Source organism: Lithobates pipiens, unplaced genomic scaffold (genome assembly GCF_037356315.1).
Source record: "Lithobates pipiens isolate NorthernLeopardFrog02 unplaced genomic scaffold, aLitPip1_a1.2 Scaffold_23, whole genome shotgun sequence".
In the NCBI taxonomy this organism is placed as follows: Eukaryota; Metazoa; Chordata; class Amphibia; order Anura; family Ranidae; genus Lithobates; species Lithobates pipiens.
The window spans coordinates 189,920,512-189,945,276 of NW_027507785.1; the positions used below are offsets into that span (position 1 = coordinate 189,920,512).

General features: G+C 46.8%; 1 protein-coding gene across 4 annotated transcripts in view; it reads left to right on the plus strand.

Moving 5' to 3' along the window:
• The window catches only part of LOC143928076 (coagulation factor XIII B chain-like), a 1,173,165-nt gene that overhangs the window by 574,178 nt on the left and 574,222 nt on the right, over window positions 1–24,765 (plus strand). For all 4 annotated transcript variants that reach the window (XM_077452688.1, XM_077452689.1, XM_077452690.1 and 1 more), the window contains one exon: window positions 14,467–14,634. In XM_077452688.1, coding sequence (XP_077308814.1) covers window positions 14,467–14,634 — 168 coding nt within the window. The remainder of the gene's footprint in view (window positions 1–14,466; window positions 14,635–24,765) is intronic.

A 24,765-nucleotide genomic window follows, 5' to 3' on the forward strand; every position in this document is an offset into this window, starting at 1 on the left:
ATGGATGAGCGCCCCCTTCCCTCTGCTGGACTTTGTATTCTGACAGACGACACCACTGGCTGCCATAATACCTGAATAAATGTGGCCGCCGCATTCGTTTTTGTTTTTTTTTTGTTTTTTTTTCCAGGCTTTTTCCCCCTCAATTTTCTTCTGGTGATCTGGCCAGTAACACGCCTCCTGGATTGGATTGCCCCAACACTGGATGAAGGACCACAGGGGGCATCTTTGAACAGCAGTCTGAGAAGAGTGTCTGATGTACTAGCAGAATTATATACACTAATAAATTGAAGACAAACTTCAGCTAACACCTTATAATCTGTTAAAGAAACAGTGTTTTTCTTTTAGGGGATAATGGTTTTACATACATAAATGCTGATCATTATAAGTACCCCTGTCAGTGGTAAATGGTTTGTCTCGTCCCTTTAACTGCTACATCTGCAGAACAGCTTGTTCTGTGGAAAAACAGCAGATGAAGACAGTCCATCAAAAGGTTAAACAAAAAAAAAAAACTGACTTGATTTCCCCATTCATATCCTCAAGGTGGATGGGGGAATCCTGCCCACTAAGCTGTTGTATTCTGACCGCAGGGAGATTTTCCTGCCATCAGAATACACTGATCAGATGACTATAGCTTGTGATGCTAAATGAGCAGATAAAGTCCGACAGATTTACATCAATCATGGAATTCCACAAGATAATTTATGAGATGAGTGCCAGAAAGAAGCATGAATGTCTCATATACTGTATGTGCCACACAACAAAAGACAACACACAGGGGGCTCAACACAATCCACAGCATACAAGCAAAGTATGAAGACACAACTACCAGGACTGATCCCAACATACAACAAGGAAGTCCTAATTCTACAGGATACTGCACATGATCACTGCGGTCAAGCCACGTTTTGAAAATACACGGTCTAGCCAGCCTCCAAAAAAAAAAACGTGTACGCCTGTCTTGACCGCAGTCATGACGATGGAGGGGAACTGGCGCTGTAACCCCATCGCTGCTGCAGCCATCTGAGTTGCATTGGATGTCTGCAGCGTCTCCTCTGCCTGACTTTCCCGTAGATGAGCCGTGCTCAGCCCCAGTCCAACCTCCCCCAACCCCTATGTAGTGATATCTCCCCACCATTACTGTAATGTCTGATCACCTCACATCTGTGATCAGATCTGCACACAACCAATCAGATTGGTGGGAACTGATTTCTAATATAACCACTTAAGCCCCAGACCATTTAGCTGGCCAAAGACCAGAGCACTTTTTGCGATTCAGCACTGCGTCATTTTAACTGACAATTGTGTGGTTGTGCGACATGGCTCCCAAACAAAATTTACGTCTTTTTTTCTCCACAAGTAGAGCTTTCTTTTGGTGGTATTTCATCACCTCTGCGGTTTTTATTTTTTGCACTATAAAAAAAAGCCACAATTTTGAAAAAAACTATTTTTTTTTGCTATAATAAATATCCCCCAAAAATGTCTAAAAAATATATTTTTTTCCTCCGTTTAGGCTGATACGTATTCTTCGACATATTTTTGGTTAAAAAAAAAAACGCAATAAGCGTTTATTGATTAGTTTGTGCAAAAGTTATATCATCTACAAAATAGGGGACAGTTTTGTGGCATTTTTATTATTTTTCTTTTTTTTTTAGTACTAATGACGGCGATCATCGATTTTTATCGTGACTGCGACATTAATGGTGGATATGTCAGACAATTTTGGCATGATTTTGGGACCATTCACATTTATACAGCAATCAGTGCGATTAAAATTGCATTGATTACTGTGTAAATGTGACTGGCAGAGAAGGGGTTAACACTAGGTGGCGATGTAGGGGTTAAGTGTGTCCTAGGGATGTGTTCTAACTGTAGGGGGGATGGGCTAGCTGTGACACATCACTGATCATAGCTCCCGATCACAGGGGCAGGTTGAGTTCCTGTCCAGGTAGATCAGGATTTCACAGGCTTCATGCTTTCTCATCTAAACTTCCATGTATTTATTTATTTATTGCCTCTGTGAAGCTCCTGGGAGAACAGAGTTTGGGAGAGAAGGGAGGGGGTGGAGACAATTCAGCTGTCACTCACCCAAGGCTGCTAGCTGATGTCTCACACAGGGGCAACCAATCATGCAGCCAGATGAAGCTGCTGTGACCTTGAATGTCCCACCCGCATCCGCTTTCTCATACTGGCTATAGGAGTGTGGGCGGGGCAGACACAGAGGGGGGGAGGGGTGGGACGAGGTGGAATAAACACATCCTCCTTTCTCGTCTCCCATTCAAGCAGGGAGGGAGGGGGAGGAGTGACTGGCTGGGCTCAGTGAAGTGAGACCCAGACACTGCAGACAGCCTTCCTGCCCAGGCACAATCAGGGGCGGATCCAGAGTCTAATCTCGGGAGGGGCACTGCTATAAAATATGTTTTTTTGGGGGCAATTTATATGGGAAATGGCTGGTATTTGCGCTTCAATCATTACGACACCATGGTTGTTATGGTGTCAGGATGATTGAAGCGCATTATTTCTATTAATACATTGTAATATAAAATTAAATGGTTCAACTCACCATAATGCAGAATCAGTGGGAGCCCTGAGGATGTCACTTGCCATGTCGCCTGCCACCAAATGTGGATTGTCACTTGCCACGTCACTTGTCACCAAATGCAGATTGTTACTTGCCACGTCACCTGCCACACATTGCGGATTGTCACTTGCCACGTCACCTGCCACACATTGCGGATTGTCACTTGACACGTCGCCTGCCACCAGATGCAGATTGCCACGTAGCCTGCCACACACTGTGGATTGTCACTTGCCACGTTGCCTGCCACACATTGCGGATTGCCACATAGCCTGCCACACATTGCGGATTGTCACTTGCCACGTAGCCTGCCACACATTGCGGATTGCCACTTGCAACGTAGCCTGCCACACATTGCGGATTGTCACTTGCCACGTCACCTGCCACACATTGTGGATTGTCACTTGCCACGTCGCCTGCCACCAGATGCGGATTGCCACGTAGCCTGCCACACATTGCGGATTGCCACTTGCCACGTCACCTACCACACATTGCGGATTGTCACTTGCCACGTTACCTGCCACACATTGCGGATTGCCACTTGCCACGTCACCTGCCACACATTGTGGATTGTCACTTGCCACGTTGCCTGCCACACATTGCGGATTGCCACTTGCCACGTAGCCTGCCACACATTGCGGATTGCCACTTGTCACGTCACCTGCCACACATTGCGGATTGTCACTTGCCACGTAGCCTGCCACACATTGCGGATTGCCACTTGCCACGTCACCTGCCACACATTGCGGATTGTCACTTGCCACATAGCCTGCCACACATTGCGGATTGCCACTTGCCACGCCACCTGCCACACATTGCTGATTGTCACTTGCCACGTCACCTGCCACACATTGTGGATTGTCACTTGCCACGTCGCCTGCCACCAGATGCGGATTGCCACGTAGCCTGCCACACATTGCGGATTGCCACTTGCCACGTCACCTGCCACACATTGTGGATTGTCACTTGCCACGTCGCCTGCCACCAGATGCGGATTGCCACGTAGCCTGCCACACATTGCGGATTGCCACTTGCCACGTCACCTGCCACACATTGCGGATTGTCACTTGCCACGTTGCCTGCCACACATTGCGGATTGCCACTTGCCACGTCACCTGCCACACATTGCGGATTGCCACTTGCCACGTAGCCTGCCACACATTACGGATTGCCACTTGCCACGTCACCTGCCACACATTGCAGATTGTCACTTGCCACGTAGCCTGCCACACATTGGGATTGCCACTTGCCACGTCACTTGCCACACATTGCGGATTGTCACTTGCCACGTTGCCTGCCACACATTGCGGATTGCCACTTGCCACGTCACCTGCCACACATTGCTGATTGTCACTTGCCACGTCACCTGCCACACATTGTGGATTGTCACTTGCCACGTCGCCTGCCACCAGATGCGGATTGCCACGTAGCCTGCCACACATTGCGGATTGCCACTTGCCACGTCACCTGCCACACATTGCGGATTGTCACTTGCCACGTTGCCTGCCACACATTGAGGATTGCCACTATGCCACGTCACCTGCCACACATTGCGGATTGCCACTTGCCATGTAGCCTGCCACACATTGCGGATTGCCACTTGCCACGTCACCTGCCACACATTGCAGATTGTCACTTCCCACGTAGCCTGCCACACATTGCGGATTGCCACTTGCCACGTCACTTGCCACACATTGCGGATTGTCACTTGCCACGTTGCCTGCCACACATTGCGGATTGCCACTTGCCACGTCACCTGCCACACATTGCGGATTGTCACTTGCCACGTTGACTGCCACACATTGCGGATTGCCACTTGCCACGTAGCCTGCCACACATTGCGGATTGCCACGTCACCTGCCACACATTGCGGATTGTCACTTGCCACGTTGCCTGCCACACATTGCGGATTGCCACTTGCCACGTAGCCTGCCACACATTGCGGATTGTCACTTGCCACACATTGCAGATTGTCACTTGCCACGTTGCCTGCCACACATTGCGGATTGCCACTTGCCACGTAGCCTGCCACACATTGCGGATTGCCACTTGCCACGTCACCTGCCACACATTGCGGATTGTCACTTGCCACGTAGCCTGCCACACATTGCGGATTGCCACTTGCCACGTCACCTGCCACACATTGCGGATTGTCACTTGCCACGTAGCCTGCCACACATTGCGGATTGCCACTTGCCACGTCACCTGCCACACATTGCTGATTGTCACTTGCCACGTCACCTGCCACACATTGTGGATTGTCACTTGCCACGTCGCCTGCCACCAGATGCGGATTACCACGTAGCCTGCCACACATTGCGGATTGCCACTTGCCACGTCACCTGCCACACATTGCGGATTGTCACTTGCCACGTTGCCTGCCACACATTGCGGATTGCCACTTGCCACGTTACCTGCCACACATTACGGATTGCCACTTGCCACGTAGCCTGCCACACATTGCGGATTGCCACTTGCCACGTCACCTGCCACACATTGCAGATTGTCACTTGCCACGTAGCCTGCCACACATTGCGGATTGCCACTTGCCACGTCACTTGCCACACATTGCGGATTGTCACTTGCCACGTTGGCTGCCACACTTTGCGGATTGCCACTTGCCACATCACCTGCCACACATTGCGGATTGTCACTTGCCACGTTGCCTGCCACACATTGCGGATTGCCACTTGCCACGTAGCCTGCCACACATTGCGGATTGCCACGTCACCTGCCACACATTGCGGATTGTCACTTGCCACGTTGCCTGCCACACATTGCGGATTGCCACTTGCCACGTAGCCTGCCACACATTGCGGATTGCCACGTAGCCTGCCACACATTGCGGATTGTCACCTACTGTGTCACTTTTCTGCAATCTCTCTGCTGCACACAGCTTCCTAAACAGTGAGGGCGGAACTGGAGGGATGCAGGGCAGTGAGAGATGATGTCATCTCCCTGCTCCCCTGCCTGCTGGCTTCCTGATTGGCCAGCAGCCCTCCTAAGCTGTCCAGCTGCCCCCCTCACCGTCCACTCAGCGCGGGTACCCGTGGAACCGGCCGCGTGGGTACCCGCGGAACCGACCGCGATTGGACCCGCGGAACCGGCCGCGATTGGACCCGTGGAACCGGCCCGCTGGTACCCGCGGAACCGGCCACGATCGGACCCACGGAACCGGCCTGCCGGTATTCTCGGGGAGGGGCAATTGACCCGTTGCCCCCCCCCCCCCTGGATCCGCCCCTGAGTGGTAATAATATATAAGGAAGAGGCGGGACTGGGCTGGGGAACAGAAAGTTGTGGAGAAAGAAAGGAGGGGGCAGTTTTTCCCACGCGCCCTCCCTATACAGTATGTTGTCTGTGTTTGTCAGTTTATGTGTTTTCTTTCTTTCAGGAGCATGGCAGATGGTCATCATGGCAGCTGTGGATTGGCGGTGATTTGTTGGTCTTTGATGGTGGCAGTAAACATATGTGATGGAAAGGGGTGGGGGGCTCATCGGTAGTATGTGCCCCTCCGGTGTATTCCAGCGAAAGGTTAGCTGGAATACTGTAATGGTTGCACTGTGGGAAGGGGGTTGTCTCCGAGCTGATTATCCGCTGGAGGCCTATCGTGTGGAAAAAGGTCCCGCAGTGTATTGGTGGAACATGTGTTGGAGTTCGGGGGTCCTGTCAAAAACCAACAGACTGGAGTTAAAGTGGAGGGCCACCCTGAAAAAAAAAAATATATATATTAAAAATTACAAAAAAATCTAAAAAAAAAAAAAAGGAAAAAAAAATTTTTTTTTTACTTACCAGAAATGCCTGTTGCTAGGCACATAATCCTAATCTTCCTCTTCCTCCTCCGTGGAGATCTTCTGGTCTTCTCTCCTAGTTGCGTTGTCTTCTGGGAACTGTGTGTTCCAGAACACAGCGCGTCCCATTCACAAAGCGCTGCGTGACTAGCGCATGAGCAGTAGGAAATGGGCAGTGAAGCCGCAAGGCTCCACTGCCTGTTTCCCTTACAAGGAATGGCGGCGCCGGGACCCGAGAGCCGAGGGATGGGTCGGCCTCAGGCGGCCGACATCGCGGGCGCCCTGGACAGTTAAGTGGGCTTATTAAGTCAGCAGCTGCAGTGTTTGCAGCTGCTGACTTTTTTTTTTTTTTTAAACGGCCCTCCGCTTTAAACAAGTTGTTACGGAGGTGATATTTTGGTAAATATTTGATATTGGAGTTATTTATATGGTGTGAATAATAAATAGGCTGGTATGGCCATTTATACTCTGAAATTAAGGTGTGGTCTCATCATTTTAGAAGGGTAAGAAATGGGGATGTTGGAGTACAAGTGGTATAGTAGTATGAGGCAGGTTGGGTACCTCTGAACTACACTGGTCAAGTCTCTGCCACATATTTTTGTGGAACGCTTGAATAAAACTGAAAGTTGTAGACAACTCAGAGAACCCTCGTATGGTACCAGTGTCTTGCAGCCGGTCCGACGATACCACACCAGACCAGATTCACTTGGGGTCTTTCAACTTAGCCTCCAGGCTCCTTCTGAGAAGCCAACCTTTGCGTGGCCTTCTCCCGAAGAGTCCTCCCCTGGATGCTTCCACAGTTGCTGGGCCTCTCCACAAACCGAGACTGCACCAGACCGCCTCTGAATCCTTCTTTCAGTTTCTTTGCCTTGGGCCAGCCAGCCCCGAGACTTGAAGACGGGTGGATCTGCACCCCAGGCCATGAGAGCCCTGGGGGCTGGTCAGGAGGACCAGGACCAAACAGTCAGAAAGCACTTCTGGACCGGAACCCCGAAGCACATGACGTCAGCACCTTAAGTACCCTCTCCCAGAATACACAGCAAGAGTGACACTCCCACTGGGCTCGTTCCGAGAGAAAATAAACTCTTCATGCACCTAACTAGACTGTGTTCCAAACTCTGCTAGGGATGACAGCGCCACCTCTGATCAGGCAGAACACCATGCAGTCCAGTCAGACTGGTACTGAGGTCAAAATTTAGAGTAATCTGCTGACTCAGAAAGAGGAACAATTATGCTCTAAATATTCTTAGTGCTGCTGCACTACCAAAAAATCAATAAAAAATCAATAAAAAAAATAACCTATACCACTGCTGTGCTAACGCAGAAGGAATAACACTTGCGACACAGAAGGGATAGTACTAATAATGCAGCAACAGAACGTGATACTGCAAAAACAAAAAATTGTTGATGAAAAAACAAAAATGGGATTATTGGCGACACAGAAGTGTTGTACACACCAACACTTCTTTAGCACCACAACTGTGTTATTCACACTACACAACACTGTTCTATACTCCGCACAACACTGTGTTCTATACTCCGCACCACACTGTGTGCTCTATACTCCGCACCACACTGTGTGCTCTATACTCCGCACCACACTGTGTGCTCTATACTCCGCACCACACTGTGTGCTCTATACTCCGCAGTACACTGTGTGCTCTATACTCCGCAGTACACTGTGTGCTCTATACTCTGCAGTACACTGTGCTATATACTCTGCTCTACGCTGTGCTATATACTCTGCTCTACGCTGTGCTATATACTCTGCTCTACGCTGTGCTATATACTCTGCTCTACGCTGTGCTATATACTCTGCTCTACGCTGTGCTATATACTCTGCTCTACGCTGTGCTATATACTCTGCTCTACGCTGTGCTATATACTCTGCTCTACGCTGTGCTATATACTCTGCTCTACGCTGTGCTATATACTCTGCTCTACGCTGTGCTATATACTCTGCTCTACGCTGTGCTATATACTCTGCTCTACGCTGTGCTATATACTCTGCTCTACACTGTGCTATATACTCTGCTCTACACTGTGCTATATACTCTGCTCTACACTGTGCTATATACTCTGCTCTACACTGTGCTATATACTCTGCTCTACACTGTGCTATATACTCTGCTCTACACTGTGCTATATACTCTGCTCTACACTGTGCTATATACTCTGCTCTACACTGTGCTATATACTCTGCTCTACACTGTGCTATATACTCTGCTCTACACTGTGCTATATACTCTGCTCTACACTGTGCTATATACTCTGCTCTACACTGTGCTATATACTCTGCTCTACACTGTGCTATATACTCTGCTGTACACTGTGCTATATACTCTGCTGTACACTGTGCTATATACTCTGCTGTACACTGTGCTATATACTCTGCTGTACACTGTGCTATGTACTTCGCAGTACAATGTGCTATATACTTCACAGTACAATGTGCTATATGCTCTGTAGTACACTGTTATATGCTCTACACTACACTGGCATATATACCCTAAACTACACTGTCATATACAGTGCCTTGAAAAAGTATTCATACCCCTTGAAACGTTCCACATTTTGTAATTTTACCACCAAAAATGTAAATGTATTTTATTATAATTTTATGCGATAGACCAAAACAAAGTGGCACATAATTGTGAAGTGGAAGGAAAATTATAATTGGGTTTCAACATTTTTTACAAATAATAATGTGAAAAGTGGGACGTGCATTTGTATTCAGCTCCCGAGTCAATACTTTGTAGAACCACCTTTCGCTGCAAGTCTCTTTGGAGATAGCTCTACCAGCTTTGCACATCTAGAGTGCCATTTTTGCCCATTCCTCTTTGCAAAATAGCTCAAGCTCTGTCAGATTGGTCGGAGAGCGTCTGAACAGCAATTTTCAAGTCATGCCACAGATACTCAATTGGATTTAGGTCTGGACTTTGACTGCGCCATTCTAATATATGAATATGCTTTGATCTAAACCATTCCATTGTAGCTCTGGCTGAATGTTTTGGATCGTTGTCCTGCTGGAAGGTGACCTTCCGCCCCAGTCTCAAGTCTTTTGCAGGGTCTAACAGGTTTTCTTCTAAGATTGCCCTGTATTTGGCTCCATCCATCTTCCCATCAACTCTGACAATTTTCCCTGTCCCTGCTGAAGAAATGCATCCCCACAACATGATGCAGCCACCATGTTTCACGGTGGGGATGGTGTGTTTAGGGTGATGTGCAGTGTTCGTTTCCCACCACACATAGTGTTTTGCTTTTAGGCTACAAAGTTCAATTTTGGTCTCATCGTACCAGAGAACCTTCTTCCTCGTTTGCTGTGTCCCCCACATGGCTTCTCACAAACTAAAAACAGAACTAATGGCTTTCTTCCAACAATGGCTTTCTTCTTCCACAAAGGCCAGATTTGTGGAGTGCATGACTAATAGTTGTCCCGTGGACAGATTCTCCCACCTGAGCTCTGCTGCTCCTCCTGAGTTACTAATGGGCCTCTTGGCTGATTCTCTTATTAATGCTCTCCTTGCCGGGCCTGTTAGTTTAGGTGGATGGCCATGTCTTGGTAGGTTTGCAGTTGTGACATACTGTTTCCATTTTTGGATCATGGATTGAACAGTGCTCTGTGAGATGTTCAAAGCTTGGGATATTTTTCTATAACCTAACCCTGCTTTACACTTCTCCACAACTTTATCCCTGACCTGGTGTGTTCCTTGGCCTTCATGATGCTGTTTGTTCACTAAGATTCTCTAACAAACCTCTGAGACCTTCACAGAACAGCTGTATTGATACTGAGAATTAATACACAGGTGGACTCTATTTACTAAGTGACTTCTGAAGGCAATTGGTTGCACTAGATTTTTTTAGGGGTAGCAGAGTAAAGGGAGCAGAATACAAATGCCCACCGCACTTTTCACACCTTTTATTTGTAAAAAATTCTGAAAAACATTTTCCTTCCACTTCACAATTATGTGCCACTTTGTGTTGGTCTATCACATAAAATTCCAATAAAATACATTTATGTTTTTGGCTGTAACATGACGAAATGTGGAACATTTCAAGAGGTATGAATAATTTTTCAAGGCCCTGTATACTCTGCCTTACACTGTGTTATCTAAGCTGACTGACTGCACACTACAATAAATACCCTGCCTAATCTCCATTCATAAACACTATATATGGCCGCTGTGTAAGCAGCCTTATATAGTGTGGGGCGTTGACTTAGCCCCTGAGCCATGATTGGCCAAATTCAGGGCTGTTTTTAAGGCAGGGCAAAAGGGCCAGCTGCTCTGGGCCCCATAATTGTTATGGGGCCCAAAACATCTACTCATACTATCCCAGTTTAAATTCCTTTATCCCTTGAAGTTTTAGTCCCATGCTGTGTCCCGATATCTCAGTGTGAAGTTCTGTTACTAATGCTGCTCTGCTCTGCCCTATTGTCACGTACAGATGACTCACCTGCAGACCATGTATTTGCATGTAAATAATCGGCATTGATATGTAAATAGTGACAGCATTAATATGTAAATAGCCATGGATTGTCGGCTTTGATATGTTGCCTCTAGCAGCATTCAAATGTATATCGTGCTCCCCGAGGTCATATCCACCTTAATTTCTGCTGAATGCTGCCCACTTGGGAGGTAAAGGAGCAAGCTTGAAAGTCCTGCTTTCAGCTGTGTTCATTAGGCCTAACATCAGCCTGTTCTGCAAAGGTAAAAAAATTGGAGGTGGAACCCTTTTTCAAAATAACATGGTGCCACAGCACCGTGAATTTTGGTGCATATGTATATGCTCCTATCACATTAGTGGTCAATGTAAATCCCCATTTATATTGGTAACTGTTAAAAAAAAATCCAAACAAATTTGTGGTTAGTTTCTAATCCTCCCTTTTTAAATTGGTGGTGAGTGGAAATCCCCCCTTACATTGGTGTCCAGTGTAGAAATCCCCCTTTATTGGTTGTTGATGTAAAATCCCCCATTACATTGGTAGTCAGGGTAAATTCTTAAAGCGGAGGTCCGCCCAAAAAAACCCATTAAAAGCCAACAGCTACAAATACTGCAGCTGCTGACTTTTAATATATGGACACTTACCTGTCCATAGAGCCCGCAATGTCGGCAGCCGAAGCCGATTCCTTCCGTCGGTTCTCAGCTGCTGTCACTACCATCCTCGGTGAGGGAATAAGGTAGTGAAGCCTTGCGGCTTCTCTTCCTGGCTCCCTATTGCACATGCGCAACTCGCACTGCGTGTTCCCACTGGTCCCTGCTGTCTCCTGGGACCTGTGTGTCTCCCAGAAGACAGCGGGGGGGGGACGGAGAAGGTGGCGTAGGTCACCGCGAATGCCACGGTGATCTATGCCAGCAAGTGGGAGCAAATACCTGTATTAGACAGGTATCTTCTCCCTCCTTCCCCCTGAAAGGTGCCAAATGAGGGGGAGAGGAATCGAAAAAGTGGAACTTCCATTTTTGGGTGGAACTCCACTTTACCTTGGTGATCAGTGTACATTTCCCTTTACTTTGGTGGTAAGTACAGAATTGCCCTTACACTATTAATCGGTGTAAATCCCCCTTTACATTGGTGGTCCGTGTAATTCAACCCTAACATTGGTGGTCAGCGTAGAAGTGTCACCTTGCATTGGTGGTCAGTACAAACCTCCTCGACAATGGTTGTCAGTGTAAATTTCCCCTTACACAGAGGTCATTGTATACTCTCCCATATATTGGTGCTTGGTGTAAATACTCCTCTTACATTGGTGTCAGTGGAGTGATCCCTCTTAGTATAGGTGGGTTATGTAAAATTCCCCATTACATGGGGGTCATTGTGAATTCCCCATTACATTTGTGATCAGTGTAGAATCCCCCACTATATACTTACCAAATATTTCCAGGTTTGCTCTACATGATTCAGAATTTGCCACAGTGTACTACCCCCTAACTATATAGAATGCTTAGCTAAAAGGCCTCTGTGCTAACTAATCCCACCCCCCCCCCCCCCACCACTGCCACTGATCCCATCAACCCCCCCCCCCAGCATTGCCACTGATTACACACTCCCTCCCACAGCATTGTCACAGAAAACTCCTAGGGATCCTAGGAATCTTGGTATCTATTGATGGGTCCCCTCACCTCCCCAGTCCATGGTGTGCAGACACTAAGGAGATGATATGCAGTAACCCTAGCAACCAAACAGTGAGCAGTGATAGTGTGCAGTAACCTCTAGCAACCAATTGGTGAGTGGTGAGGATGTCCAGTAACTTATAGCAACCAATCAGTATTAATGTACAGTAATCTCTAACAGCCAATCAACAAGCAGAAGTCATGTGCTCTAACCTCTAGCAAATAATCAGTGAGCCATAATGTCTGCTGTAACCTCTAGCAGCCAGTCACTGAGCGGTAACGATACACTGTAACAACCAATCGCAATGGCTGCCTGATCTGCTTCAGTAAACAGGTTTTGGGGGGGGGATAAAATGTTTGCACAGCGTCCAATCAATATTAAAGTGGTTGTATAGTCAGTTTTTTTTTTTTTTAACTTTTACCTACAGGAAAGCCTATAATAAGGCTTACCTGTAGGTAAAAAAAAATATCTCCTAAACCTGTACGGTTTAGGAGATATTCCCCTCGCTATGCGCCACTGACTGCAGCGGCGCATGCGCACAAGGGGATTCTCGACTGAAAGCCCGGCAGACGCCAGACCCTGCCGGGATGAAATCTCCTGCGCTCATGCGTGGGAGTGACGATATCGCGGCTCCGGCCACTCACAGAGCAGGAGCCGCGATACCCGGAAGAAACGCAGAGGGAGCATGTCAGCTCCCTTGCCGTGGATCGGGCCAGATGTCGGGGCCTCGTTCTAAGGTAAGTATTTCATAATGAGCTAATATGCGGTGCATACTAGCTCATTATGCCTTTTCCTTTGCAGGCGGCAAAAAACAAACAAAAAAAACACATTAGCGGGTATACAACCGCTTTAAAGAAGGCCCTGGCCAAAGCATACATGTGCATGCTTTAGTCAATCAGCAGCCGTCAGTGCACTGCAAACTCGCAGTGCATTATGGGGCGCTCCAGAGCAGGCGAACTTCCCCTGAGCGCCCCATTTGTTCGATTATTCCACATCCAGCCCATCCCTATTCCTGAAGTTTTGTTGAAGTTTTGCTGCAGTCAAGTGGGCATCCCCTAACCTCCTATCCCTATCCAAGTTGAAACCCCCCTAATAAAACAAAAAAAAACAAAGTCACGGACTGTTCTGTCTCTGGGGTGCTTGTGAAGATTTGGTCTGCCTGGCTGTGCAGGAGTGGGGCATCCCTTTCATCTGCAGCTTCTATGTAGGGTGTGCTACATTAGTAAAAGAAAATATAAGTTGCAAACAAGGAAGAATTTGCACTGACACATCATTAAGGATTAGAAGGAAGATGATTCCTGCACACCTGTGGGGCATCATTTCTCACAAACAGACCACACTATGGAAGACATGAAGGGGTTTAGTTCTTAAAGGTAACTTCAGAACTACTCGGGAAAGGAAAACCTTTTAACTAAGAATGATAATTCTATTTGACACAAAAGATTATGGACTAAATGTAGACCTTGGTTTTCTAAATCATTATCTAATGCCGCATACACGTTGCCGGAAATTTCCGATGGAAGCTTTTCATCGGATATTCCAACCGTATGTATGCCCCATCAGACTTTTTCTGTCAGCATTTCCGACGGACTTTAGATTGAGAGCTTGTTCTAACTTTTTCCGTTGGAAATGCCGACGGAGTTTTGCTCAATGCAAAGGCCGGCCATGTGTACGCGGCAAATGCCAAATGTGACATGTAAAGTGGTAAGGAGTGCTTAAAGCCGAACTTCCACTTTTGGGTGGAACTCCGCTTTAAACTATAGATGTGTCTGTAAAAGATATTACAAATATATTACTGGATTGTAATAACATACCAAAAGTAAGATTGTGTTTATTTTAAACAAGAGCAGCTTATATATATATATATATATATATATATATATATATATATATATATATATATATATATATATATTTCAGTGCACATACTGTATGTATAATGACTACAGTTTATATATGCATAGTTTAATATATATAATTTCCCTCCACAGGAATTTTCTGCAAACTAACAGAAACAGTAGGCTTGCAAAGTAGAGAAAAACTAGTACCATTCGGTAAAGTTGTCTATTTTAAATGCCCAGAAAACTGGACCCTAGAAGGCGCAAGCTCTATCCAGTGCTTTCATTATGGCTGGAGTTCAAGTTCTACAATCTGTAGAGGTACGTACAGCCAAATAATGCATAGTGTACTGGAAACAAAAACTGTCCTAAACCTGGAAAATTCAAACTGTGATGAAAACTGCATAATCAGAATTAACCTTCAATGAAAATTGCATGAAACAATATGCAACTCTTGTATTTTGTTGTATGCTTGGATCTATCTTTCAGGCCTCCATATTAACCCTTTATACATTGTATATAGTTAAGCAGGTTGGAAGACACATGTTCAACTGATACAGAAAAAATATGCAAAATAGATGCATCGCTAGTGAAAATATTAATCAATTTATCTGGTAGAAAAAAAAAAACTGAAGCAGAGTTCCATTGAGATTCATGTACCGTATATACTCGAGTATAGGCCGACCCGAGTATAAGCCGAGGCCCCCAATTTACCCCCAAAAAACTGGGAAACCTATTGACTCGTGTATAAGCCGAGGGTGAGATATGCCTGTCCATCCCTGTGTGTGTCCGTCCATCCCTGTGTGTCCGTCCATCCCTGTGTGTCCGTCCATCCCTGTGTGTGTGTCCATCCATCCATCCCTGTGTGTGTGTGTGTGTGCGTCCATCCATCCATCCATCCCTGTGTGTGTGTGTGTGTGTGTGTGTGTGTGTGTGTGTCCATCCATCCATCCATCCCTGTGTGTGTGTGTCCATCCATCCATCCCTGTGTGTGTGTGTGTGTGTGTGTGTGTGTCCATCCATCCCTGTGTGTGTGTGTGTGTGTGTCCATCCGTGTGTGTGTGTGTGTGTGTGTGTGTGTGTGTGTGTGTGTGTGTACATATATATATCTATACATATATATATATACAATATAATATCTTTGGAAAAAGAATGTGTTCCTTGTGTCTAAAACATATATGGCATCTCAACAGATTATCTTCTTAATAAAACAATAGAATTTCTCATTCAGAGCTATTCATATTTTTACAAGATTCATAAATGTGGGTTTATGAGAGCTATCATGGTAAACCTGCTGGTTAGATCATGTGTCATCCTCTGAAGTCAGTGACACACTTCCATTTATCTTACCAGAGACACAGAATCATGCTGATCATCAATGAGCTCAAGCTTTCAAGGCTTAGCCATCTAGGTTCCCTGCTATATGCAAATATTTAAATTACTACCCTTTCTAGCTTTGGAAACACTGAATTCATCACTTTTACCAGACTCTGCAGCTCCGATGTAGTTAAACACATAATTCTAGACACTCAATAACAATCTTAGCTCTTTATAACAGTGCACCAGTATATTAAACGTGCCAGAGGATTCATTAGCTCTAGTGTTGCCAAGAACGCCATCTGTCTGTGCAGCCTTGTGTGTCCAGCCTACCTGTGTCCCAAGCCTCCGTCCGGTCCCGTCCCGAGCCTCCGTGTCGTCCCGTCCCGAGCCTCCGTGTCGTCCCGTCCCGAGCCTCCGTGTCGTCCCATGCCAGGATCGCCGCTCTTCGTCGGCGCCCTGGCGGCCATTCCCCTGTTCAAAAGCCGCGCCTCCCGCCTCCGCCTGTGATAGGCGGAACACTGAATTTCCCAGCAGCCTGTGTTCCGCCTATCACTGACATCGTATCATCCTCGTCCGTAGTACGAGGATGAGACGATGTCCGTGATAGGCGGAACACAGGCTGCTGGGAAATTCAGTGTTCCGCCTATCACAGGCGGAGGCGGAGCCGGAGGCGCGGCTTTTGAAAGGTAGAATGGCCGCTGTCTGTCTGCTCGACACGCTGTTCGGGCAGTCAGACAGCGGTGACTCGAGTATAAGCCGAGGGGGGCACTTTCAGCCTCAAAAAAGAGGCTGAAAATCTCGGCTTATACTCGAGTATATACGGTACATAAATAACAAGAAGATAACACCCATTCGTATGGATAGAGATGATAAGTTACAGAGGAGGAAATCGTGCAAAAATCCTTCATATAAAGTGCATCCAGCTCCACACCTAGGTGAGTAGATAACCTGCTTACCAGATCGCTGTGACCACTGAACAGTAGTCTCACCAAGCTCAGGGAAAGAACGGTCTCCCCAGGACCTTTAAAGCTGTCTGGAACTGCAGCTAAAACTGGTGATGCTCAGAGAAACATAAAAAGAAATCCTCCCATAGCGTAGTACTCTTTATAAAAGATAAGTAAATTAATCCCAACACACTTAGGCAGTTTTTCTTGAGAAACTGGGGAGACCGTTCTTCCCCCAAGCTTGGTGAGACTACTGTTCAGTGGTCACTGCGATCTGGTAAGCTGGCTATCTACTCACCTGGGTGTGAAGCTGGACGCACTTTATATGAAGGATTTTTTCACGATTTCCTCCTCTGTAACTTATCATCTCTATCCACATGGATGGGTGTTACCTCCTTGTTATTTATGGACTTGAATCTCAATGGGACTCTGCTTCTGTTTTTTTTTTCTTTCTCTACCTGATAAATTGATTAATATTTTCACCAGCTCTGCATCTATTTTGCATATTTTATCTGTTTGAGTTTTTGTATTAGACTTTAAAGTGGTTGTAAACCCTTACAAACCACTTTGACCTACAGGTAAGCCTAGATTAAGGCTTACCTGTAGGTCCAAGAAATATTTCCTAAACCTACACGGTTTAGGAGATAGTTGCCAAAACACAGGCACTGCTGTCTATGGCGCATGCGCCGTAGACAGCTGCGTGCAGGCACGCTGAGCGCTCCTCTGTCAACGGCGATATGCCGTGTGTGGCGGCTCCTGTGCACATGTGCGGGAGTGACGTCACCGCAGCTTCGTCAAATGACAGCGGCGGAGCAGCGAGACCCACCGAGAAGATGGATGCTCCGGACTACAGGGGACAGCGGTGACTTCGCTGGCTCTTGTGTCAGGTAAGTGACACATAATGGGCTACTATGCGATGCATAGTAGTCCATTATGCTTTACCTTTGCAGGGAATAAAAGAGTAAGTAAACTCATCAGGGTTTACTTCCTCTTTAAGGTGCTGGCAGCTGTTTACATTTATTCATATATAACCTCTTATTTAGAGCACAAAGTTGGCCTTTGAGTTCCTTTTTTCCACATTTGATACAGTAAAAAACCTGGAGAACCCTAAACCAAAGTTCATCCAGAGGAAGGGAAAATATAAAGCCTAGTCCCATTTGCTCCAAAAGGGGAAAATTATTGCTTCTGATCCTCTTGGCCAGGGGTCACCAAAAGTTCTTAACAAAGAGCCAGTTTACTGTCCTTCAGTTTTTATTAAAATTGTGGCCAGTGGGGGTAAAAAAATTTACATAACGCCTGTGGGCAGTAGGAGGATTTATAGTGCATCATCACTGGTATTAGTGGGTAGAATAATTTCCATAATTGGTATCCGTGGAAGTAAAAGGACCCCATTGTTGGTATTAGTAGGAAGCACAATCCCTATCATTGGTGTCAGGATATTGGAGAAGAATAGTGCCCCATCATCATTGTTAGTAGGAGGAATAGTGCCCCATCATCATTGTTAGTAGGAGGAATAGTGCCCCATCATTGGTGTTAATGGGAGGAATTGTACCATTTAGTGAGAAGAATATTGCCCCATCATTGGTATTAGGAGGAAGAATAATCCCAATCATTTGTGTCAGTGGGAGGAATAATGTCCCATCATTGTTATCTGTTGGAGGAATTATGCCCCATCATTGGTGTTAGAGGGAATAATAATCCCCATCAGTGGTGGCAGTGGGAGGAATAGTGTTCCATCTTTTGGGACAGTGGAATGAATAGTGCCCCATTGTTGATATCAGGAGGAATAGTGCCCTAAGGAATGGATAAAGGCAAGCAAGGGGCCACAGTTTGGAGACCACTGCTTTAGGCAATCAAATATTTCCTGGATCTACAATCTACAGTATATATAAGGGTTGCTAGAATGAGCTTCTGTGTTAAAGGGTAAATGCTGTATAATATAACAAGTATAGGTGCAAAACAAGTCAGACATCATAAATATTCAGATATATATAAAAAAAAAGGAAAGTAATGATAAAAATAGAGTCTGATGATAGGGTAGAAACCAATTCCTCAGCTGTAACAAAACACAAGTGGAGAGACGCCTCTGGGTGCAGTAGTTTAGAAATAACGCTTTTAATAATAGATGTAGATCAACTCACATTTTGTAGAAATAAACAGGCATGTTATTAATAATTACAGTGGTTGAAAAATATACCCAAAGGACAAATTATGAGGGTCCAGAGGAATTGTTCTGAATATGAGAATTATGTTACACAGGCTAATACATTGGCTGAAAGGTTTGTGGCCAGAGACTAGGATCCCAACGTTTAGAAAAAGTGATTGAAGAAGTAGGTGACATCCCGAGGTCCCTGTGCCTTCAAGAAAAGGTTGTGAATGATCCTTTAAATAGGACAGGGGGTAACACCCAAAATAAGGAGTGGGGCTTCATTTCGGGCTTTCATGCCCAATACAGAGAAATGGAAGACATTTCTAAACAACACTGGCACGTTTTATTATTGGACAAGAAGTTGAACACTGATCTACCATCGAAACCACAGTTCATATATAGCAGCCGTCATTAAATGGTGGCCCGCGGTCCGAGTCCGGACCGAGCGGGGCTTCTACCCAGACCGCCATGCCGCCAGCGTAGAAAATTACAGAAATCACTGGTTTGCTGGGACCGGAGGTTTCCCTAGCAACCAGTGACGCTGTGCTCATGCGCCCGCCCCCTGCTCCTGGCCACATCTCTCAAAGCTGAAGACACTCACGCTCACAGGCAGTAGGGGGTGTGATGTCACGTGCGCCCTGCCCCCCGTGCTGCCCGCGGTTCCCGATTCCCAGGTCCTGGCTCTCCTTGAGGCAGCTTCAGTTGTGCCCTTCCTCCTGCAGTTAAGGTATGTGGTTACATTAGTGATCATGCACACTGTTGGGCATATTTTAAGGGGCACACTGATAGGTACATTTTTAATATGCACAATGCTGGGCTTTTTTTGTAAGGAGCACGCTGATGGGTATATTTTTAATGTGCACACTGATTTGCATGTTTTGTTAAGGTGCACCTTAACAAAATATGCCCATCAGTGTGCACATTAAAAATATACCCATCAGCGTGCCTCTTAAAATAAAATGTGCCCTTTAACATAAAATAAGGGTCACGCTGATGGGCACCTTTTATGTTAAGGGGTACTCTGATGGACAAATTTAATTTTACGGGGCACGCTGATGGGTATATTTTTAATGTGCACATCGATTGGCATATTTTGTTAAGGGGCACGCTGATGGGCACAACAAAATGTGCCCTACAAAATATGCCCATCGATGTGCACATTAAAAATATACCCATCTGCATGCCCCTTAAAATAAAATTTGTCCATCAGAGTGCCTCCTAACATAATAGGCGCCCATCAGTGTGACCCTTATTTCATGTTAAGGGGCATGCTGATGGATCATATTTTATTTTAAGAGCAACACTGATGGGTACATTTTATATTAAAAGGGGCACTCTGATGGGCAAATTTTAAGTTAAGGGGCACATTTTGTTGTGTCCATCAGAGTGCCCCTTAATCTAAAATGTGCCCATCAGCATGACCCTTATTTTATGTTAAGGGGCACCCTGATGTGCACATTGTATGTTAAGGGGGACTCTGATGGGGACATCTGATGTAAGGGGACGCTCTGACAGGAATGTCTGATGTAAAGGGGCACCCGATTTAAAGACGCACTGTGATGGGGGCACCAGATGTAAAGGGGCATTGTGATGGGGGCACCAGATGTAAAGGGGCACTGTGATGGGGACACCTGATGTAAAGTGGCACTGTGATGGAGACACCTGATGTAAAGGGGCACTGTGATGGGGGCATACTGATGGGCATATTTTATTTTAAGAGCAACACTGATGGGTACATTTTATATTAAAGGGGCACTCTGATGGGCAAATTTTAAGTTAAGGGGCACATTTTGTTGTGTCCATCAGAGTGCCCTTTAATATAAAATGTGCCCATCAGCGTGACCCTTAACATAAAATGTACCCATCAGCGCGACCCATATTTTATGTTAAGGCACACCCTGATGGGGACATCTGATGTAAGGGGACACTCTGACAGGAAGGTCTGATGTAAAGGGGCACTGTGATGGGGACACCCAATGTAAAGGGGCACTGTGGTGGGGACACCCGATGTAAAGGGGCACTGTGGTGGGGACACCCGATGTAAAGGGGCACTGTGGTGGGGACACCCGATGTAAAGGGGCACTGTGGTGGGGACACCCGATGTAAAGGGGCACTGTGGTGGGGACACCCGATGTAAAGGGGCACTGTGGTGGGGACACCCGATGTAAAGGGGCACTGTGGTGGGGACACCCGATGTAAAGGGGCACTGTGGTGGGGACACCCGATGTAAAGGGGCACTGTGGTGGGGACACCCGATGTAAAGGGGCACTGTGGTGGGGACACCCGATGTAAAGGGGCACTGTGGTGGGGACGACTGATGTAAAGGGGCACTGTGATGGGGGCACCTGATCTAATAGCACGGTGATGGGGACAATTGATGTAAAGGGGCACTGTGAAGAACACACCTAATTTAAAGTGCACTCTGATGGGCACATCTGATCTGGTGGGGACACCTGATGTAAGGAGGCACACTTATGGAGACACCTATTGTAAGGGGGCACGCTGATGTGGACACCCTATGTAAGAGGGCACCTTTATATAATGGGGCACTCTGATGGTGACAAATTGTATAAGGGGGCACACTGATGGGAGACACCAGCTGTAAGGGGGCTTTCCATTGCAGAAACCTGATGTAAGTGGGCATTCTGACAAGAATACCTGATGTAAGAGAGTACTCTGCCTTTGGCAACTTACTTTTGGGGGTAGTCTGATGGGGCACCCAACATAATGAATTACTCTAATGGGGCAACTGATGTAAGGGGGAAAACTAATGGGGACATTTACATTTATAGAATATTAACAAAGTGTGTGGAGAAAACCGTAGCAAAAGCGACTGAGAGCATGGCTTGTGCCAAGAAATGGAAGGTAGACACTTTAGGTAGAAAACCGAGTCTTCAAAGATGAATGCACAGACCAATATATGTTCATTCTTCCTGTGGGAAGTTTAAAACAAGTTTGTCTCATTTGTTGCAAAACCGTGGCGTTAATAAAAAGTAGCAATGTGAAGCGCCACTACAAAACAAAACACAGTTCGTTTGCGCAAACATATCCACAGCATTCCGAGGTGAGGGCGCGTGAAATAACGGAACTGAAAGCCCAGTATGACAGATCTACCAAAGTTCTCTCACATTCATTTATAGCCCAGCAGCGTGCAAATTAATGTTTACTTAAAGTAGTATGGATTTTGGAGCAACACAAAAGACCATTTACCGATGGTACATTTGTAAAGGAGTGTTTGAATGCTGTTGCTGAAACTTTACTTGAGGGTAAACAAAAAGATGAGCTTTGTGGAAAAATCAACCAGATCCCACTGTCGGCTTCAACAGCAACAAAAAAGACTGAAATATTAACAGAGGATGTATTAGGACAACTTGATGCAGCGATTCAGAGTGAAGTATGCATTTCTTTAGCCATTGAATAGTGATGGACGAACTTCCGACGGGACGTTTCGCGAACGCGGCCGATATTTCGCGAACCGTAACGTTCGCGGCGGGCCCTATTGACTTCAATGGGAGGCGAACTTTACAAACCTACAGGTCATATTTGCAGCCACAAAATAATTACTAGCCAATGACATAACACATGTATGAGGTGAATCTGGGATCGACAACTACAAGCATTCTTTTTTTATATGTGAAATTCTGACAATTCAGGACTCAGGAGCGCATGAAGGCAATTGAGGAGAGGGAAGGTCGGGTTGGCAAAGAGGGTGCAGGAGATGATCACCAGCACCGTGATATAGAGCACTGACACCTGCACTGTGATAGAGTGATCTGACACCAGCACCGTGATAGAGAGCACTGACACCAGCACGTGATATAGAGCACTGACACCAGCACCGTGATATAGAGCACTGACACCTGCACTGTGATAGAGTGATCTGACACCAGCCCCGGGATAGAGAGCACTGACACCTGCACCATGATGGAGAGCACTGACATCAGCAGCGTGACATAAAGCACTGACACCAGCACCGTGATATACAGCACTGACACCAGCACCGTGATATAGAGCACCGACACCTGCACCGTAATGGAGAGCACTGACATCAGCAGCGTGACATAAAGCACTGACACCAGCACCGTAAGCAGCCCCAGGAGGAAGTCGGCATAGCACAGGGATGGTGGGAGCCCCTCATAATGAGCATAGCACAGGGATGGTGGGAGCCCCTCATAATATGGACAGCAGAGGTACAGCCCCAGGAGGAAGTCAGCACTGCACAGGGATGGTGGGAGCCCCTCATAATAAGCAGCCCCAGGAGGAAGTCAGCACAGCACAGGGATGGTGGGAGCCCCTCATAATAAACAGCCCCAGGAGGAAGTCAGCACAGCACAGGGATGGTGGGAGCCCCTCATAATAAGCAGCCCCAGGAGGAAGTCAGCACAGCACAGGGATGGTGGGAGCCCCTCATAATAAGCAGCCCCAGGAGGAAGTCAGCACAGCACAGGGATGGTGGGAGCCCCTCATAATAAGCAGCCCCAGGAGGATGTCAGCATAGCACAGGGATGGTGGGAGCCCCTCATAATATGCACAGCAGAGGTACAGCCCCAGGAGGAAGTCAGCAACAGCACCGAGATAGAGAGCACTAACAGCAGCACTGATACCAGCAACTTGCTGCTGGGCCCCAAAAATATGACACCGCTCAACCTCTTCAAACAGGAGGGTACGGGCATATGGTAGGGTGTTTTTTTTTTTTTTGTACAAGGAAGTGAGCCAAATGAAGAAAGAAGGTATGTGTGCTCGATTAAAAAAATCGTTTATAGACATATACATGGTCTACTGGTCACATGTGTTGAATTCCTCTGAGATCCATGCCTCATTCATTTTTAGAAATGTGAGGTAGTTAATACTGTCGTGAGCTGGGCGAGTACGCTTATCGGTCACGATCCCCCCCTGCTGCGCTGAATGTCCTTTCGGACAGGACACTGGACGAGGGGGCAAGCCAACAGTTCGATTGCAAATTGGGCAAGCTCTGGCCAGAGGTCAAGCCTGCCCACCCAGTAGTCCAGGGGTTCATCACTCCTCAGAGCATCCACATCGGCCGTTAACCTGATGTAGTCGGACACCTGACGGTCTAGGCATTCCCTGATGCCGGATCCGGATGACACCTGTCGATGGGTCGGCTGAAATGACCAACACAGCTTCAAACCGGCCTCTTCTTGCAGGTGCTGTTGGATTGGTACCCGCAACTCCTTCTCTGGGAGTGGGAATTGCTCCTCTGCCAGCGCACGCAAAAGCAGAATGCAGCATTTCTCGAAGCAAGGCCTGGAAGTGCTGCATTCTGACAGCCCTTTGTGACGGCGGTAGCATTTCCGCCATTTTGTGTTTGTACCAGGGGTCTAAGTATGTTGCCACCCAGTACTGGTCCATGACCCTTATGCTTTTTATACGGGGGTCCCTATTAAAACACTGGAGCATGAAGGCCCCCATTTGCACTAAAGTGGAAGCGGTGTGGTGGCCTGGCTCCTGCTCATCATCCAGGATAATGTCGTCCTCTTCATTCTCCTCTCCCCATCCACGCACAACAGGGATCCCAGAAAGGTTTAAAGCATGCTCTTCTTGCTCCTCCTCATCCGCCCCGGCACCATCCTCCTCTGACTCCTCTTCAGACTCCTGTTGTTCACTTGTCTCAGATAGAGTAGCCCCCCCTGGGAATTCATCCAGCATTGCGACTTCCTCATCTTCCCGCTCCTGCTCCTCCACAGCTTGATCAATGACACGATGCAATGCACTCTCCATAAAGAAGGCATAAGTTACCATGTCACTGATGGTGCCATGGCTGCGACTGACCAGTTTGGTGATCTCCTCAAATGGGCGCAGAAGTCTGCATGCGTCACGCATGAGCAGCCACTGGCGCGGTGAAAAAACCCCCAGCTCCCCAGAACCGGTTCTGCCGCAGAGTTCATACAGGTAGACGTTAACTGCATGTTTCTGCTGGAGCAGCCTATCAAGCATATAGAAGGTTGAGTTCCATCGCATCGGGCAATCGCAAATAAGACGTCTGACCGGCAGATTGTGTCGCCGCTGAATGTCAGCAAG